We start from the raw sequence: 20,200 nt of genomic DNA, 5'->3' as shown, positions 1-20,200 counted from the left end.
TCAGTGGTCGGCAAACTCATTAGTCAACAGAGCCAAATATCAACAGTACGATTGAAATTTATTTTGAGAGCCAAATTTTTTAAACTATATAGGTAGGTACATTGTTATTAACTTAATTAGGGTACTCCTAAGGCTTAGGAAGAGCCACACTCAAGGGGCCAAAGAGCCGCATGTGCCTCGCAAGCCACAGTTTGCCAACCACGGCCCTAGCTTGTTGGAGACTCAGGGGCTCAGGTGCATTAGGCACAGCTGGGTTCTAGAGGCAGACACCTTACTGCCCGGCTGCTGGGAAGACCTGGGCAGAGAGTGACCTTCTGAGGCTCATCTCTCCATCTGCATAAGAGGGAGTCCATTCCTGTTCCCTGGGAAATCTGTAAAGCCCCACACCTCCATGTTGCCAAGGTCATCTTTATTGTCAACAGAGGGTGCTTTTTCCTCTCTTGCTGATAATAAGGAGGTCTAGAATTCTCCCTTCAGGGAAGGCGGCTTGGTGGGACAGTGTTGCCTATGCTACAGTGCCACTCTGAGTCCCAGCATCAGCCTAGAGGAGACATGTGTCCTGGCTCCAGCACCTCTGTGTGTCCAGGCTCTGGGTGGTGTCGGAAAGGATGCAGGAAGTTTGGGGGAAACTGGGGACAGTCCAGGTCTAGGCTAGGGTTGGGAGGGCAGGCAGGCTGCTGAGCATCTGTACGCCTCATTATGGCCTGGCAAGGGAGGGCCTTGTGCAGGGCTGAGAAGCATCCCCTACCTCCTGCATTTATTAGCATTAGCCCAAAGCACAGGACCCATATCCTGCAGTGCTCTTGCCTACCTGGTATGCTGCACTGCTCAATATCTGAGAACATGAAGGGCCAATAGGGGAAACTGAGGCTGGAAACTGGAGAGAAATACCTTGGAATGTGGATTCATAGGATCTGGTTTCTGGTGGAGCTTGATCTAGGGCAGTGATGGCGAACCTTTTGAGCTCGGCGTGTCAGCATTTTGAAAAACCCTAACTTAACTCTGGTGCCGTGTCACATACAGAAATTTTTTGATATTTGCAACCATAGTAAAACAAAGATTTACATTTTTGATATTTATTTTATATATTTAAATGACATTTAACAAAGAAAAATCAACCAAAAAAAATGAGTTCACGTGTCACCTCTGACTCGCATGTCATAGGTTCACCATCACTGATCTAGGGCAAAGGCAGAGAGGATGGGGGACAGGTTCAGAGACCCTAATGGTGGGGGGCATGCCGACATTGTGGTTGGGGGAGAAGCAGGCCCTGCTCCTGGGGTGGACACAGATGCCAGGCCCCAAGATGGATGGTATAGTTGTAGGTTTAGGCTTGGGCAGAGGAGACATTCAGTCCTTAATTCTGACTATGGGGTACCTGAGGGCCTTCCACATCAACTCAGTGGGTATCAATGCTAAGGAGGCTGCTGGGTGTCTAAATCTAGGGCTCCAGTGTGTGTTCAGGGTTGGTGATGGGGATCCTGGCCTGGCATGCAGGTACCAGCTGTGCATGGACGTTGGCTATCATCACCCAGTGGCAGCTTCCCACTTTTCCCACCTCCAAAATGAAATCCTAGGGAATCCTACCTTCTGTTGGGACCATTAGGTGTCTGTGTTTTGTTCTGAAGTTCATAGTAAATATTTGCATTAAACAATCTGCCAGTCTCACATTGTATCCAGCCATCTGGCTGCTGCGTGCTGGGGAGCAGCAGTGAGGAGGTAACTGGGGACCAGCACATCTTTCCTGCTGATGGCCACAGAGGTGCCTTGCAGGCTGCCTGGCCTCAGTCACCTGCCCTGCATTGGCTAGGAGTTTGCCTGGGCCAGACTCACCTCTTGGGGTAGGTTCCTGGGCCAGCAGGACTCAGGTAAGAGGACCTGGGAAGGGATAAGCATGTGGAGCTGTTCTCTGGGCTCATCTAAGGTGCCTGCCCCTCCAGATGTCTCCTGCCCACCCCAGAGGCACTCTGCACCATGGTGCCCTGCATAGCTCCAGGGATGGGGTGACCTTCACATGGCCTCTGCAAGTACATGCATGCTCTGGGGGTACACATGCATGGGCCCTTCCACCTCAAACTGTGCTGTGGACCTTGAAGGAGGATAGGAAGATCCCAAAGTTCTGAGGGGAAGAGAGCTCTGACAGGACAGATGCCCCATTGCCTACTGTTCTTTGTATCTATCCCTGTCCAAACCCCAAGAGACCTGTTTGCTGAAGGAGCTCTTCCTGGGGGGAAGGTGGTCTTCAGAAGCCAGCAGAGGGGGGTATAAGGAGTTGGGGAGAGTGGAAAGGTGGGGAGGATTCTAGGCCATTTGGCTGCTGTCGGAGGGCAGGGCAGCAGGGTAGGGTGTTGGGATGCTGTGTAAGGGCTGCGGACTACGGGTTCCAAACCCTGATGCATGGAGCCCAGGAGGGACCATGAGAACCCTGGTCATTCAGCACGGCCCAGCTGCCTTGGGCCCAATGTCAGTGACTTCAACACCTGCTGGGCCGCAGTGGCATCACATAGTTCCCCTTACTTCCCAGGGATGTGTCTGGGGTGGGGAGAACATCAGAGCCTGAAGTGCTGGAATAATAAGCAGGCTTGGGAATCAAGGTAACATGGCCTCCTAGCTCTTGTCTGAGATTCAGTACAACTGTTACATATGTGGCCCAAAGAGCCCTCTCCCCATTCCCTCACTCCACTCCCACACTGGATGAGCTATGTCTGTCTGCACTGAAAAAAGTAATTCCAATTCTATAATAAAGTTATAAAGGGCTAAATGAAATAAACCTAATGAGCTTCTTTTAATAAAGCTCACCAAAGAGGCCTGTGGTGATGGCCCCCACGGGGCTGAGTCTGCTTTCTGTTTCCCAGAGCCTAAGAGCCTGCCTGCCTCCAAAAAGGGCTTCTGCCATGTCCTGATTATGCTTTTACATAAACATATTTTATCTTAATGATCATCTTTAGGGGAATTTGCAGTCACAGAGGGATTGTCTCCTGGTCGTTAACAAATGGAGGGATGGCTTTCCTCCAGATTACCTCCCCAGGCTGGGGGTGCAGCATGCTCCTCAAGGCTTCTGGCGCCTAGGACTTAGGTCTCCCTGGAGCTTCTGTTAAATGGATAATACACCTGAGGTCTGGCCTGCTACTTTGCAGGGGCCTGCAGAGGTTGTAGGAGAGCTTGACTGGCGCTCTATCCTCATGGCCTCAGTCTAGTTCCCTAAGTCTCACGCTCCCTTCTGCACAGGGTGGTTATAGGGATTTAAGCTTTTGGGTCTGAGCATGGGGGAGAGAGGGGACGATGTGTGGTCATCCACATGCTTGATGGCAGGGGGGCAGCAGATCATAGGTCTTGCAGAATGAAACACTGGCAGGGAGTAGTTATGGGGGCGTGTGTGGGGGGGGGGGCAGAAGGTACACTGGCCTTGAATTCCAAAGCCTGCCCAACACTACAATCATAAAAAAGCACTTATATGATTTCATTTTCATCATCCCAGGCCCCCAATGTACCTAGAATTTGTTTTTGCTTAAGATGTGAGACAGGATTTGATCATTGCCTTCTCGATCTAAGCAGTTGACCAACACCATTAAAAGAAGAAACCACTTGCCATGGCCAGGTGGCTCGGTTGGTTGGATCATCATCCTGTGCATCAAAGAGTCATGAGTTCGATTCCCAGCCAGGGCACATACCCAGGTTGGGGGTTCCATCCCCAGGAGATCCCCAGTCGGGGCATGTATGGAAGGAAACTGATAGATGTTTCTCTCTCACATGGATGTTTTTCTCTCTCTCCCACTCCCTTCCTCTCTCTAAAATCAATTAAAACATATCCTTGGGTGAGTATTACCAGAAAGAAGAAGAAACCACTTAATCTCTACCACCCACTTTCTCTCATCCCCTTTCTCCTGCAGTGAATAACCATTTTGAGGTGTATCCTTTTATCAGTGCATATTTTTGCAAAACCAGCGTTGCTTCTTGAGTGTGTGTTTTTAATTGACATAACCTGTGCTGCATTTTATATCTCATTATGTTTCTTACTTTTTGCACTCAGCACTCTGTTTTTAAGATCCATTCATCTATGTGTGTGTCACCTTTTTAACCTCTTCCTAACATTGTGTGGCATGAACCCACCGAACTTAGCCTCTCCGCTCCCCTACTAATGACACCCAGGTTACCTCCAGCTTCCTCAACCTTTCCAAGCCATGCTGCCATAAGCAGCAGCTGCTTAGAGACCTGTAGGAGCATGCCCGTCTGCACACCCCATCCAGAGGAGCGGAAATGGCTCACAAAGCAAGGTCGGTTTGAGGAGGAGACTAGTAGAGCTTATAGACATCCTATGTCTTTAGACCTAGATCCAAAAGTGGAAATGCTGTGCTATCATGTGCTCTTGCACATAATTAAGTACTGTCAGCTCACCCCAATGTCCATACCTGCTCCACTTCTACTATTTGCCAAATTGCCCGATTTTGAATTGCTACCTTATCATTTGCCAACTTTATTTACTATTTTTATTATTTGATCAGCTATTTAAAATCCTATATAATAAAAGGTTAATATGCAAACTGACCCTAATAGCAGAAAGACTGGGAATGACTGGTCACTATGACACACACTGACCACCAGGGGGCAGATGCTCAATGCAGGAGCTGCCCCCTGGTGGTCAATGCACTCCCACAGGGGGAGCTCTGCTCAGCCATAAGCCAGGCTGACGGCTGCCAGTACAGCGGTGGTGGTGGGAGCCTCTCCCACCTCCTCAGCAGCGGTAAGGATGTCCGACTGCAGCTTAGGCCTGCTCCCCGCTGGCAAGTGGACATCCCCCAAGGGCTCCTGGGCTACCAGAGGGATGTCTGATTGCCAGCTTAGGCCCAATCCCCCGGGGAGCGGGCCTAAGCCAGCAGGTGGTCATCCCCCAAGGGGTCCCAGACTGCGAGAGGGCACAGGCCAGGCTCAGGGACCACGCCCCCCCCCCCAGTGCACAAATTTTTGTGCACCGGGCCTCTAGTTTACATATAAATTAATATCAAAGGACATTAATATTAAAACAGAGGGCAAGCACACACCAGCAGTGCAAGGAGAGGGCAGCACTGTCCCCACTGGACAGAAGCTACAGGAGGTGGTGAGCGGAGTTGTAGTCCACTTCCACTTCTCTGGGAAGTGACAAGCCACATCTGGAGAAGTAGTGAGCAAGGTCATGAGTGAGTCTTGGGGAACACGTTTCTCCATCATCGGGCACATAGCCATGTGGACCAGGCACTTGACATGCAGCAGGAGGGTGGTCAGAGGGAGTGGGCTGCTCTGTACTCCCTGCTCCTGCACCTACACTGGCCCATCTCCAGCTCCCAGGGAGAATTGAGAACTTCTGTGAGTGGCATGTGTGTCCTCAGCACAGCACAAGGAGAGAGACTCTCATCAGCACGTGATCACAAGCCAAGTACTGCTGAGAATCAGGGCCAGGTTCTCCTGGGCATCTGTCCTCGGGTTGAGAAGCTGACCCGATGGAAGTGGGGGTTGTGGTGGTGATGGTCTATCTCTGAGGTAACACTGCTGCAGTGTGGTCAGTTGCCCTCCAATCTGGTACAGGGCTGAAATCCTGGGTTCACCTTTCACCCTCCACCAAGGGGTCCTCCTCCACTCATGTTGGTCTCCTGCTTTCTGTCTCTCTGTTCTTCTACTTTCTTGGTTGCCTCTTGTTTCGAAGGTGTATATCCTTCAGCAGCTTCTTCAGAAACAGTGCTAGACAGGTAAAACTTTTGAGAACTGATATGTCTGGCAATGTCTTTATTCCACTTTCATACTTGACTGAGACTTTGTTTGGATATAGCTTTCCAATTGAGAAAGTTTTCCTTTAGAATTTTGAGGTCTTTTTGGGGGAAGTCTGAAGCATGCTGACTCTAATCCAGCGGTTCTCAACCTGTGGGTCGTGACCCCTTTGGCAGTCGAACGACCCTTTCACAGTGGTCGCCTAAGACCATCCTGCATATCAGATATTTACATTACGATTCATAACAGTAGCAACATTACAGTTATGAAGTAGCAACGAAAATAATTTTATGGTTGGTTCACAACATGAGGAACTGTATTTAAAGGGCCAGAAGGTAGAGAACCACTGCTAATCCTTTGTGACCTTTTCAGTAACTGCCTCCCTCAGCCCCATCTTATTCTCTGTGAAAGTCTATAGAATATTCTCTGTGTTTTGAAATTTCATGATGATGTGCCATGGTGTGGGTCTGTTTTTATCTACTATATAGGGTACTAGCTGGGCCCTTTCAGTCTGGGAACACTTTCCAATTGTGTGAAACTTTTCGGAATTATTTTATTAATTCCTTCCTTTCTGCTTTTTTCTTCCTGTCTTTATAGAGCTTCTATTAAATGGATGATACACCTCGGATCTGATCTTCTAATTTTCTTATCTTCTTTCCTGATTGTTCAGGTCTTTGTCTTACTTTTTACTTTCTGGGTGTTTTTTTTTTCAGCTTTATCATCCCAGTCCTTCCACTGAGTTTACCATTTCTGCTGAAGCTCTTCTAGTTTCCAAGCAGCCTTTTCAGCCTTGTCCTCATCCTGCTCTTGTTTAATGGATGTAATACTTTCAGAGCTTACTAATGACAGGTTTCCACCACCTTCCTGTGCACTCGATTTCTTCCATTTTCCTCTTTTTAGCTATTTTGCTTTAACTTGCTCTCCATCTGCCAAGCCTGGGGCTCCCCCCTGAAAGTTGGTGATGCTTGATGGGCTGCTCATGTGTAATGTTGGGCAGCAGAAAAGGTGACTCTTGTAGGTTGGGGAACCATGGACACTGATACTGCCTTTTGGTCTTTGGTTAGTCAGATTCACTAGACAAGACCCTTCCCAACCTCCTGCCTGAGGGGTAAAGGCCTGAGGACCAGCATTGTGGGGGTTGAATGGTGGAAGCAGACTGGTGTCTCAGCCTTCTTTCAGTCCTCCTGTTTGTAGCATTGTACCTATGCTCTCAACTACAACTGGTGCCTGAGAGACTCCCCTGTACGGGCATGCTCGTACAGGTCTCTAAGCAGCCCAGAGACTCCCCTCTCCCACATTTTCAAGAGAGAATGAGCTTCCAGAACAATGCAGTGTTATTATTGCGGCTGTCACTGGGGCACAGGATATGTGTGGTGGAGGGATAGCTATCAACTAGTCTGCTCTTCACTCCCACTTACAGAAGAACTTGGTGCTTTTTTGAGGATTCTACTATGTAAAGTCCTGGCTCTCTTCATGGCCAGGTTGGGGTCCAACTTTCTCAGATATATGAAGTCTATGACCACATGGTCATGTGCTGTCCAACCTCTAACTGTCATTTTCTTCTCTTGATTTCTTTTTTTTTTTTTAGGTTTTTTTAAAAATATATTTTATTGATTTTTTACAGAGGAAGGGAGAGAGATAGAGAGTTAGAAACATCGATCAGCTGCCTCCTGCACATCTCCTACTGGGGATGTGCCCGCAACCCAGGTACATGCCCTTGACCGGAATCGAACCCGGGACCTTTCAGTCCGCTGGCCGACGCTCTATGCACTGAGCCAAACCGGTTTCGGCATCTTCTCTTGATTTCTATGTCCTTGTAGGCTTGTGATTTTTTTTTAAATCCCTTTACTAAAGGTGTCATGGGGTGCCAAGAGGGAGCTGAATTGGATGTTTGTGTTCAATCTAATCATTTGTACTCAGAAGCTTCTCTTATGCTTAAACTTTGTTTTTGGACTTTGAATTCAGTTCCATTGCCCTGTCTTCCATGGCACAGTGCCACTAGTTTCTAATTAATGTTATTTTGTAATATGTTCTGTTTGCAAGGTAAGTACCCCCTCATCACTGTCCTTTTTCAATATATCTCTGGCTATTGTATTATATGTCGTCCTCCTGTTGAATTTTGGAATTACTTTTTTAGGTTTCAGCAATTCTTTGATGAAGATTGTGTTAAATGTATAGATTAATTTGGAGGAGAATCAGCTTGTGATCCAGCAGAGTGTGTGTGTCTCCATGTGTGTTTTTTGGAGAGTTTTAGCCTGTGCTATGTTACTCTTTGTGTGGTCTTTGTACTTTCATTCATTTTGTTTCTTTCTAGATATTTTGTGGGCTTTGTTGCTATAATTGATAAGCCCTTTTTTCCATTTTTTTCCTACATGGTTATTGCTATATACATGAAAATATATACCAGGAAATGTTGTGTGTATGATGAGAAATGTCGATTCCTTGTGGCTTTAGTAAAACTCTCCCATAAAACCTGGGCTTTTTTTTTTTTTTTTTTTTTTTTTTACTACTTTTGGAATTTCTTCTAAGGTTTATTCAGGTTTTGTACTTGAGCCAATGATTAGAACTTATATTTTCTATTTATTTGGTCTAGGCTTGTTAGAAGTCTGTTTTTAATTTTTGTTGTTTAGGGTTTGAGGGCCTTCCTTCTTTTCTCTGATTTTGTCCTGGTAGTGACTGAAGACACAATTCTTAAGTTTTCTTTTTGTCCTAATGTGTAGAAGAACTTGGGGCTTTTTTCCATGTGTACTTGAAAAGGGCATGTTTTCTGATTGTTGGGCTTAAACATTAATTCATTTTAGTAATTCAAATCCTCTCCAGCCCCACCTCATCTTTCATCTAATTGATCTGTTGTTTTCTGGAATAGATGTATTAAAATGCACATAGAACTCTGGCATGTCTATTTCTCCTTGTATCAGATTGACGCTCCACCAGGTGCATTGTTTTGTAATTTTTACATCTTCTCAATGAATTATTTATCAGTTGATCCCTTTAATACCTTGGATTATATTTTATCTCATAAATGTTGTTACACCTGGTTTCTTTTTAATTGGCAGTTAATGGTACTTCTCATCACACCATTTGTGTTAACTCCTCCTGCGTCATTTTCTTTTAGTTATGTCTGTGAGTGACCTTTTTTAAATATATATATATATATATATATATATATATATATATATTGATTTCAGAGAGGAAGGGAGAGGGAGAGAGAGATAGAAACATCAATGATGAGAGAGCATCATGGATCGGCTGCCTCCTACACACCCCCCACTGGGGATCGAGCCCACAACCTGGAAATGTGCCCCTGACTGGAATCGAACCCAAGACTCCAGTCCACAGGCCAATGCTCTATCCTCTGAGCCAAACCAGCCAGGGCTTTAGTTATGTCTGTGAGTGACTTACAACTGGCTTTGGCGCCGGCTTCTGCTCTTCTGCCAGTTACCTCAGGTTAGCTTCTGCTCTCCCACCCAGTGGCCCTGCTCACCTACCTCTCCTTCCAGTCCAGCTCTCAGCTCCCAAGGGGACAACCTGACTCTCCTTGCTGGGTCCTGTGTTTTCTCTTATTGCCTCTTTACCTGGCTCCTCATAGCCCTGCAGTTAATTATCTGTGAGGCACTGAGGAAACTGAGGCACGCAAGACCCCATCCAAAGGGGTAAAGACAGCCCGGCTGGTGTGGCTCAGTGGTTGAACATCAACCTATGAACCAGGAGGTCATGGTTCGATTCCCGGTCAGGGCATATGCCTGGGTTGCATATGCAACCAGATAATGAGCTGTCAGTGTTGCCTATCTCTTGTTGTGGGGTGTGTGCAGGAGGCAGTCGATCAATGATTCTCTCTCATCAATGATGTTTCTATCTCTCTCCCTCTCGCTTCCTCTCTAAAATCAATAAAAATATATTTTTAAAATATATTTTAAAAAAACAAAGGGGGAAAGATAGTTAATACTGAAACACTTTCAGAGGTGAGACTAGAACTTAAGATGGTGGTATATTCCATGAAGGAAGAAAATGGGGTGCTGTCAAGAAGACACTGGGAGAGGGAGAGCCTGTTTTAATTTAGGGTGAAATAGGCAAGTTTCCTGAGGAGATGACTTTTCAGCTGACACCTGAAGGATGAGAGGGAAGTAGTTCCTTGGACCAGGGACAGCAGTCTCCCCCTGTGACTGCACAGTGGCTTCTCAAGGCTATATGTACCCCTTCCCCAGGTGTGCAGCTGACTCTATGGGGGAGACAAACAAGGACCACAGTTGCCTCTAAATTCAGTGCAGGAGGCAGTGGCACACCAAGGATTGTGGAGTCCCTTCCTTCTGGGCCTTTTGGGAGGCTCCTGCTGGGCCTGGTAGGGGTGTTAAATTTGGGCAGGAACAGCAGCAGCAGCAGAAAGGGCACCTTAGGTGAAGAGGCCAGCCCAGTAAAGGCGTGGGCATACAGTTTGCATGGGGTTAGCAAACACCTGGTGCCCTGAACCCTGCAGACTCAGAACACCAGGGTTTCTCTTCTTCAGGCTAAACATGCTGTTTCTACCAGTTTAGGTTTTTTTAAACTCTATCTCAGTGCTGGTGTACAGGACCCTGCTTCTCCTCTGCCATGTGACTTGTCCCAGTCACTTAACCTTCCTGCTGCTGGGGTTCCCTGATGTAAAATAGGGTCAGATGGCTACTGGGGGTGACAGAGCTTTGTTATTGTGAAGGGCTGTGCACATGCCCTACCAACCCCAGATGCAGGGGAACAGGGCAGGCAGAGCGCTCTGCTCCAGGGGCTGTGGATGAACTTGTCCACTGTGACCTGTTCATTCCCCTAGAGCCGTGGTCGGCAAACCATGGCTCTCGAGCCACATGCGGCTCTTTGGCCCCTTCAGTGTGGCTCTTCCACAAAATACCATGTGCGGGCATGCACGTACAGTGCGATTGAAACTTCGTGGCCCATGCACAGAAGTCGGTATTTTGTGGAAGAGCCGGTATTTTGTGGAAGAGCCACACTCAAGGGGCCAAAGAGCCGCATGTGGCTCGCAAGCCTCGGTTTGCCGAGCCGCAGTTGGCCGACCACTGCAGACCTGCTGTAGCTTCTTTTAACACAGTTCTACTCCCTCATCCCATTCTCTCTCCCATGTCAATCGACTCTTTGAGGACACTGTTCGATTTCTAGAGAGTACAACCCGGGACAGCCCTAGCCGGTTTGGCTCAGTGGGGTTTGCCTCAGTGGATAGAGCATCGACCTGGGACTGAAGGGTCTCGGGTTTAATTCCAGTCAAGGGCTCATGCCTGAGTTTCGGGCTCAATCCCCAGTGTGGGGGGCATGCAGGAAGCAGACAACCAATGATAATCTCTCATCATTGATGTTTCTATATCTCTCTCCCTCTCCCTTCCTCTCTGAAATCAATTTTTAAAAATATGTATTTTTTAAAAAAAACAAGGACTGCCTCCTGAGACATGAGGAAAAATAGTTTCAGCTGCCTTCCAGGAGGGTCACTCAAAACAGGGAATGCTAGGAAATTAAATCCCATGGTTACCCACTGGAAAGGTAGGGGAGCCTCTGCTCAGGGGCCAAGTCTTCTCCATCTGCCTTGAACGGCTGGAAGGACTAGTGATGTCTCCTCATGGCAGGGGGAGGCTATGCACAGGGACAACAAGAGATGGGCAATACTGACAGCTCATTACCTGGGCCTCGGCCAGTAATGAGGGCTGGAGCCAAAGGGCTGGGTGAGCGCATGCCACCTGCTTAGCAGGCTGCCTATGAGCTACAGGAGCTCCGGGGAGGAGGGAAGAGTGGATGAGAGCCCTCCCCGGGCCCCCTTTAGACCAGGTAGGCTATCAGTACAGGTAGGTGGCCTCGAAGGACGGAGTTGGTGTCAGGGAATCCCATGGTCTCCCACCCAGGGCTGGGCAGGAGCCTGCCCCTGGCTCGAGTTCCTTGCAGTAGGACTCAGCTTGAGGAACAGGCCTCCTAGGATAAGGGTGTGGTTGGGATCTCTGCATGGCTTAGGCTTCAGGATCAATCTCACGATAGGGAAACTAAAGAGGCATCCAAGATTGACAGCTGATGGGTTCCATCAGTGCTCACGTGGCCGTTCGCTTAGACATTAATCATATTGGGGCTACTCCCTATACCCTTCCAGGTCTGCATACCACTGGGGCTTCCAGGGGCTGGGTGGCAGGGCGGGGTTGTCACTTGTCAGGAGGCCTGAGGGACCCTGTCTTCCTTTCCTGGTCTGTACCTTGACCTCCACTTTGGGGCATCTCTACAGGGGCTGGGCCTTTGGGGATTGGAGTATTCTAGAACATTAGGTTCAATTTACCCCCAAAATAATCATGACTAAAATAATAATTTAACATCTAATGAATATTTAGAAAGCATTGTTTTTTATTGAACTGTAACATAATTAAAAACCGTGCTTGCTTGGCAAAAGCAGCTATAAGGTCTGGCCCAGACAGCTCTGCCCCAATGGCAGCCCCATTGCCCACCCCCTCCCCTCCTCCCCCAGTGGTCACTGATCTGTATGTGACTCCTTGGGTTAGGGGACCAGGAGGGCATCAAGCCAGGTGGCCTGGAGACATGGTCCTGTGTGTCCTGTCTCCAGGTGTGATCATCACTCCACAGCCTAGTGTTGACATGATAACCACCCACGTATCCCATGATCCCATCTTCTAATTCCCCAGAGAAACTGGCTATATTTTGTTTAAAAATAAATTTCCCAATTTTTAAATACTGTCAACAAAGTAAGGTATTTTTAAAATACTGCGTGGCCCTAACAAGTTCCTTTCTGGGCTGGTTTTGCCCAAGGACCACCCATCAGTGACCCCTGGCTCCTCAGGGGCAGACGACATCTAGCCTCTTCCCCAGGGAAGAGTTTCATAGATTATTACTATTTTTGTGCTTACCAAGGTGGTTCTGAAGGTGAGCTGTCCCTGCTTGTTAGAAATGCAAAGAAATAAATGTGTAAAAATAGAATAGCAATTCCTCAAACCCCCATCAGATTTAAGTCACCGATCTGTCCTCTGGGAGCAACAAGGATGTTCCTGAATCATCTCCAAGAAGCCCAGCAGGGCACTGGCTCTTCAGGGGATGCTGCACACCTGCCTCCCCAGAGCTGCCCTGGCCGCATGCATGTGTCTGCACACATACTCAGTGCGCAGGGGACTGCAGGGCGGGGAGGGGGAACACAAGAACCCCAGGACATGCAGGAATGCAAGATGCTACTCAGTCCTGACCCAACTGACTCCTCTTCTCTGTTTCTCCACACTCTGCTTCTCCTGTACCTCCCGCATCCCACTTTTTCTTAGAGCACCATGGAGTCCACTTTCTCTGCTTAGTCTCTGTGCTGTGACCTAGTTGCAGGTTTGCACCTCAAAGCTAACAGACAGCAGGTGTAAAGGAGAAAGCTCCTGGCTACGAGTCAGCCATGCTGGGGGTTCCATCAGTCCTCCTGTCTATAAAATGGGGACAATTATGCACACCAAAAATGCCTGTTGCCTGTACTGCGTGAGTGACATCTGTGCAGGGCTGAGTGGTGGAGCAGGACCCACCCAGTGGCAGGCTGCTCGACCTGTCCATGAGTGGCCATACTGCTTTCAGAAGCCCTGTCATGCAGCACTGTGATGTGCGGGGAGTCCTGTCCCCGCATGGAGGAGGCAGCAGACAAAAGGCTTTGGGGCGAAGTGAGAAGACTTTTCTGGAAGACTCTTAAGAGGGGTGCTATTCAGGGGTGCTGAAAGCTGAGCTGGGTTCTCAGCACCACCTTTACCTTCAGGGGCCACAGGGCCTGGACACCACCCCCTTGGTTGGTGATGTCATGATGACCTGAGGTCCAAGGTCCTTCCAAAGGCAGGAATCTCTGAAAACCCTTCCCTCACACTCAGGGAATGCCAAGAAGCAGGACCCTGGGGTCAGGGAACAGTCCAGGGCGGATCCAAGCCCAGTGGGAAAGGCGAAGGGAACTTGCCGGAGACCAATTCCAGCATGACAGCAGGGCTGCATCTGGGAATGGCTAAAGGCATTTCCCCAAACCTGAATAGGATACATTAAATTGATTTCTTGGCTGCCAGACAGCTAAAAGCATCTTAATCTACATGTTATTGCCTCCTATTGTCCAAACACCTGAACAGCCTTAGGCTAATTCGCCCATTCTGACAATCTTTCTGTATACCCTTTGAAGTGTATATCTCTGCCTTGCCTCAGGACAAGTTGTGTTAATAGAAAGCATGGGGTCCTGGGGCAAAGGAGAACCTAAGACCTTAGACGTAAGACCTTAGAACTTAGCTCCTTTAGCTAAGCTCCTCTGACCCCCAAATGCCTTTCAAAATTATATCTCGTCTCCGGACTCTTATTTAACATCTAAGCACAGCCTTCTCCAGATTCCTGAACCCTTCTTGATGATGGGACAAGAGCACCAACATAGGAACTGAGGTGGCAGCTACAGCTGTTCAGATGCTGAAATAACATCCTGGGGCCCTGGACCTCTCGCTGAGGCCCCTTAGGCCCTACTCCCCCAACCCAGGCCAGGTGTCAAACCTGTGGGGGCTGGAGGTGAGACCTTGGCCCAGAAGACTGTGAGGGAGCTGTCATGAGGTCTTGTCCTGGTCCCTGCACAGTTCATTCAGGCAACTGTTATGGGTTCAATCAGCGAAATAGACCACTGACTCAAAATTTAAATTTAAGAGCCTTTATTAAGCTGGCCAGCTGACTACAGTTGTGTCCTTCCCATAGGAGCCTCACAACTTGCAGTGCTGACCGAGAGTACAGCAAGACCTTTTATCTACAAAGACTTCAAAGTATTTTTTTAAAAAAAGAAAAAACAAAGTGCAAAGCGGTTCATTAGCCGTTCCTGGTACTGGCAGGGTAAAAAGTTTACATAAAATTTACAAGCAGGGTCACACCTGGCTGGGTTTAATCATAACACATTGCTTTTCTAGCGAGATAATTACCAATTTTTCTCTCCCATGGTCCCTGCCCCTAGCACACAACCACCCCTCTACTTGGCTTGGGACCAGCCATACACTGTTCACCTGGGGAAGGGTGCTTATGGGAGGTCTTGACCATGGAGTGGGATGGGTAGACCTGGCCCAGAGTGAGGGGCCTTGCTTCAGTGAAGGACTGAGCAGGCAGTTCTGAAAGGGAGCTTCCTGAGAAGATACTGTGAACATACACCACCTGGACTGGGCCTCAGTTTCTCCAGGGGGGCCTTGCCCAGCCAGTGTGGCTCAATGGTTGAAGTTTAGCCCATGAACCAAGAGGTCACTAGTTCGATTCCAGGTTGGGCACATGCCCGGGTTAGGGCTTAATCCCTAGTAGGGGGTGTGCAGGAGGCAGCTCATCAATGACTCTCTCTCATCATTGATGTTCCTAGCTCTCTCCTTCTCATCTTCCTCTCTCTGAAATCAATAAAACATATTTAAAAAAATAACAAGGGTGGCCACACTTGGGAGACCAGTCCTTTGGCACCTGGGCAACCCTTCTCAAGTTTTGAGTGTGTGAATGGGTGAAAGAATCTGGCTCTGCCACCCTGAACCTACTCCTGGCTGGGCAGCCCAGCTTCCTGGCCTCTGTTTGTCACTGGGTGCCAGACCAGGGCTATGCAATGGCCAAGGAGTTGATTTGTACACTGCTGGGTTTGAGCTGACTTGGCACACATACTGCCATCTCTGAAATGCAGTTTGTGATTTTGTAAAATGGGACAAGAATGTAAGTTTGCAACAAGGTGATGGCCAAGCTGGTGCCGGGCCGGTGCCGAGTTTGTCCTGCTGCTGCTGTGTCCCTGGTGAGCCCGGCTGCAGCTGCACACTATGCCCTCTGTTTTTCAGGGGCCTCCCTTGGCAGCCTGGACAGCCTCAGCCATACCCTGGGCATCCTGGAGGAACGGATCAACAGTTCAAGGCGCAGGGCACGCAGACATGCTGCCGATGACGACTACAACATTGAGGTCCTGCTGGGTGTGGATGATTCTGTGGTCCAGTTCCACGGGAAGGAACACGTGCAGAAGTACCTGCTCACACTCATGAACATTGTAAGTGGGGCGGGGTGAAGGAGGTGCAGGTGGGCACCTGTCCTTTCTGTGGTTTCCTAGTGGATCTAGGGATGAGTTATGTGGCTACAGTGAAGCTCTCTGGGTCCACAGGTGAGAAAATGTAAACTTCCCATCAGCCAAACTGAACCTGAGTTTTCTCATCTGTAAATGGGGCATATTCTGACTTGGCAAGGCTGTTTACACACTGAGGCCATTTCCCCAAACTCCAGTCATTTGTCTCAGTTTTCTTTATTTTTGCCATACTGCACTGTGCCTGGACTGTGTACTTTCCTATAAATGAACTGACTTTTTAAAACTTGAAATTATTTACAAAGGAAACCTCACTTTACATAAAGGTAACCTAAAAGTAAAACGTAACCGCAATAAAAAAGAGATATTGGTGTGTGTCCCCCAAGGGGACAGACAGACTAACACCCATCCAGGCTTCTCCTGGAGTAGGCAGAGGAATGGAAGCTTGAAGAGGGGATCCATTTCTCCCTGCAAAGCTGTGCTATGTAATGGGGTGTTTGTGTGCCACACGTGCCTTCTGGGGCATGATGAGGCACTTGCCCCTTGTCTACCCAATGCGGAGAGATTAAGGTGTCACCCCCTTGTTTACCCAACAGGAGAGATTAAGGAGTTGTCCCCACATTACAGTCCCCACACCCCACCCCAGGAGGCATGGGGATGCTGCCTAATTGGCCAGCAGAGGGCGCAGTCCTACCTCTTCCCTGCTGGTATGGAGAGCCTGTCCCCTCATTGCTTGATGCTTGTTCAGGGTCACCTTGAGGATGTGAGGCATCCAGTCTCCAAAGTGCAAGACCTAGGGGCAGCGTTAAGCTCAGCTGAGCCCAGTCCGGAGAGCTAGGGTGGGAGGGAGGAGCAGGGTTCATCCTGTGTGTAGGACCTTGGTGGGAAGTACAGATTTGTGGAAGGAGCAGGCGTTTGCAGGGGGGAGGTGGGCAGGGAAGCCCAAAGCTGGGGAATTGGAAAGCAGTGGGGCTGTGTGCCCCAGTCTTATGAGCCTTGGTTTTCTCATCTTTAAAATGGATTGATAATTTCCATTTCAGGGTGAAGATTAAATGAGATAATGGGAGGTGAACAGTTCAGCTACTAAATAAAATGTGGTTTTGCTATCATGATGGTAACAGTACTTAATTCATCAGCAGCACATCTAGAATTATCCTTGAGAAGTATGCCAAGGACTTGGAAGTTGGGAGTATCCCAGATGAAATCTTCCTGAGGCTGGTGGAACGAATTTGCCTTGGTGTGGTGGGTCCCTCTGTCACATACACCTGCTGCGGCATGAGCCTGTAGGAGGAAGTCTAGAACTTTCTCTTGGTTTTGCCAGTTAACTTCAGTTTATTTATTTACATCCTCATGATCCAACTGTACCTCAATTTTAAATAATGGGATGGTTGGGTTCATTTCTTGAAAAGCATAAGACATGTAAAAATTCTTAAATTGAAACAAATTTTATCATAACAAAAAAGGATTTTAGGAGATAATTCAAGGCACTATAAAAAAGAGTAGTTGGGCCGTGTCTTTTTCCCTGTTTCAAGTGTTCATTGGACACATGCTTGTCCAAGGCACAGGGCAATGGAGGGATCTGAGCTCCGCCTCCCACCTTGAGTGCAGTGTGGTGGAAGGAGATGAGATGGGTTCTTGAGGCATGTGTTACCCTGACAATTAATACCCTCTGGGCTCTGTATCCTCATTTAGGGCTGCACACACAGGAGAGAGTCCTGTGGGTTGATCTAAGACACACAGAGCCCTCTTGGGGAGGAGGGGATAGAGGAAAAGTGAATATGTGAGAAAGGACCTTCCAGAGCAAGACTGTCTAATAGAGCTTTCTGCAGTCCAGGAGATGCTCTAATTCTGCCATCCAGTCAACAGCCACCAGCGACCCCCACCCTTGAGCACTTGAAATATGGTTGGTGTGATTGCAGAACTGAAATATTAATTTTTTTTAATAGAATTTTTTTTAATTTAAAGTTTTTTAAAATTCTGGTAAAATACATGTAACATAAAACAAAGGGTATTACATAAGTGTCCTTTTTTTCCCCCCCCGCCCTTGACACACCCCTACCCTCCCTTACTCATTCATGGATAATAAAGACCATTACAAACTTTTGAACAATAATAGATACAGAGGCAGAGCTGCCTCAAACTGATTGCCAAACTGCAGTGGGAAGGCCAGAGAGAGTTGGGGGGCAGGAGGGAGGGGAGTAAGAGATCAACCGAAGGACTTGTATGCATGCATATAAGCATAACTAATGGACATAGAATTTTTTTTAATTTAAAGTTTTTTAAAATTCTGGTAAAATACATGTAACATAAAACTTACTGTCTTCGCCATTTTTAAGTATACACAGTTTAGTGGTATTTAGTACATTTATATTGTTATGCAACCATCACCACCATCCATCTCCAGGACTCTTTTCATCTTGCAAAACTGAAATTCTGTCCCCATTCTCTTCTCCCACAAGTCCCTAGGAAACACCACTCTGCTGCCTGTCTCTATGAATTTTACTGCTCTAGGGACCCCATATAAGTGGAACATATCATACAGTATATGTCCTTTTGTGACTGGTTTATTTCACTTAGCACGTGTCTTCAAGGTTCATGCATATTGTAGTAGGTGTCAGGATTTCTGTCCTTTTTAAGGTGAATAAGATTCCATTGTTTAGACAGACCACATTCTGTGTACCCATTTATCTATTGATGGACACTTGGATTGCTTCCACCTTCTGGCTGTTGTGAATATGCTGCTATGCACCTGGGTGTAGAGTGTCTGTCTGTTCTTGTTCCTGCTTTTAGTTCTTTTGTGTCTATACCCAAAAGTGGAATTGCTGGAACATAAAGCAATTCTATTTTTAATTTTTTGAGGACCCTCTATACTCTTTTCCACAGTACCTGCATCATTTTACATTCCTACTAATAGGGCCCAAGTGTTCCCACGTCTCCACATTCCCACCAACACTTGTTATCTGTGATAACAGCCATCCTAATGGGTAAGTTAATATTTGTAATTAATTTGCATTAGCATTTAAATCACCAATGTGGCTAGAGGCTTCCATATGCAGACTGGTGATTTAATGCAATCCCAAAAGAGTTGCACACAAGGGGACTGCCTGTTGTCCCCTTCCTCTGAACTTGACCAGGCCTATGGTGCTAAACAGCAGTGTGGGAAGCCTCAGTGTGGGGCCTGGACCCCGTGAAGGTGCTGGCTCACCTGAGGCTGCAACCAGAGTCCTGAGTAACCTGAGGAGGCCTGGCCAGGGCACATCTCCCTCTCCTTATAAGTGAGCTGGTTACTGGGCTGTGTTGGATCCAAAGTCAATGACATGGAGGACAGATGTGGTAGCAGCCAGCCCATACTGCATTCCAAGTGAGGCATTTGGTCAGCTGTGAGGACAGCCAAGGCCAGGGCAGAGTGCTCCCAGCGTCAAGACTGTGGGACCAGGCCTGGGTGGACCCAGTTTGTCCCCTGAGAAAGGCCATGGAGGCCCACCCTGGGAGTAGGATGCTCTGGTGTGGATCCCTATGGTAGGGGCCCCTAGGGTAAGGGCTCTAGGAATGTATGGTGCAAAGAGGAGGAGAGGCCCAGGTGAGCTGGACACAGGTGTGGCTAGACCTTGGCAGCTCTCAGTTCCTTTGGTTTCTTCTGTCGCTCAAGGTGCTTCTTCCTATAAGGCTCCCATTGGGATCTCTCTGTGGCAGAGCCCAGGCTGCGATGTGGGTCTTCATGTGACATAGACATTTTAGGTTCATCAAATATCCATGTGCTCCCCTCTTCCCGTCTGTTTCCCAGCCTCCTGTGCACTTAATTTGGGGCTGTGTGCCAGGAATTGACATGTGTCACCTTCTGGCCGAGGCAGTTAAGAACCGGCATATCCTCTCCTCCTCTTCCTTTACTTTTCCTTAAGCTGAATTTCAAAAGTTCAATCCCTGGTTAACAATATGTGCATTTTAAAGCTCTCAATGCTAGAATGTTCTCTGTTATTTCACCTATTCATGCTCCTTGGATCCATTGCCTAACTCCTACCTGCTCATAGCACCGAGTCCTTCTTAGCTGTGGTACATTGAGAGCCACAACCAGGATAGGCTTTTTGTTGTAAGTTATATTTATTTGATAGTAATGAGGTTGCACTTAAAAAATATGTATATTTTAAAACAGTGATTATCTTATAGTTTTATGATTGGCTAACTTATGTCCTTTATTTTACTGGGAGTTGAATTTCTTTCTTGTTACTTTGAAGAAGTTTTATATTTAAACTAGAGGCCCATGGATTCGTGCACCGGTGGGGTCCCGTGGCCTGGCCTGCGGGGATCGGGCCAAAACTGGCTCTCCGACATCCCCGAGGGGTCCCGGATTGCAAGAGGCCAGGCTAAGGGACCCCACCGGTGCACAATCGGGGCCAGAGAGGGACTGCGGGAGGGCTCCAGGGCGTGTCCGGC

The 20,200-nt window shown here is 47.9% G+C and overlaps 1 protein-coding gene across 1 annotated transcript in view; it reads left to right on the top strand.

Annotated features, from left to right (window-relative positions):
• The window catches only part of ADAMTS2 (ADAM metallopeptidase with thrombospondin type 1 motif 2), a 274,332-nt gene that overhangs the window by 113,917 nt on the left and 140,215 nt on the right, over positions 1 to 20,200 (top strand). Inside the window, exon 4 of the mRNA XM_006101903.3 lies at positions 15,537 to 15,739. Within this exon, the coding sequence (XP_006101965.1) occupies positions 15,537 to 15,739 (203 nt within the window). The remainder of the gene's footprint in view (positions 1 to 15,536; positions 15,740 to 20,200) is intronic.

Source organism: Myotis lucifugus, unplaced genomic scaffold (assembly GCF_000147115.1).
Source record: "Myotis lucifugus unplaced genomic scaffold, Myoluc2.0 scaffold_386, whole genome shotgun sequence".
Taxonomy (NCBI): Eukaryota; Metazoa; Chordata; class Mammalia; order Chiroptera; family Vespertilionidae; genus Myotis; species Myotis lucifugus.
Note: the sequence above shows the minus strand (reverse complement) of the source record. Positions and strands in the feature narration are given on the sequence as shown.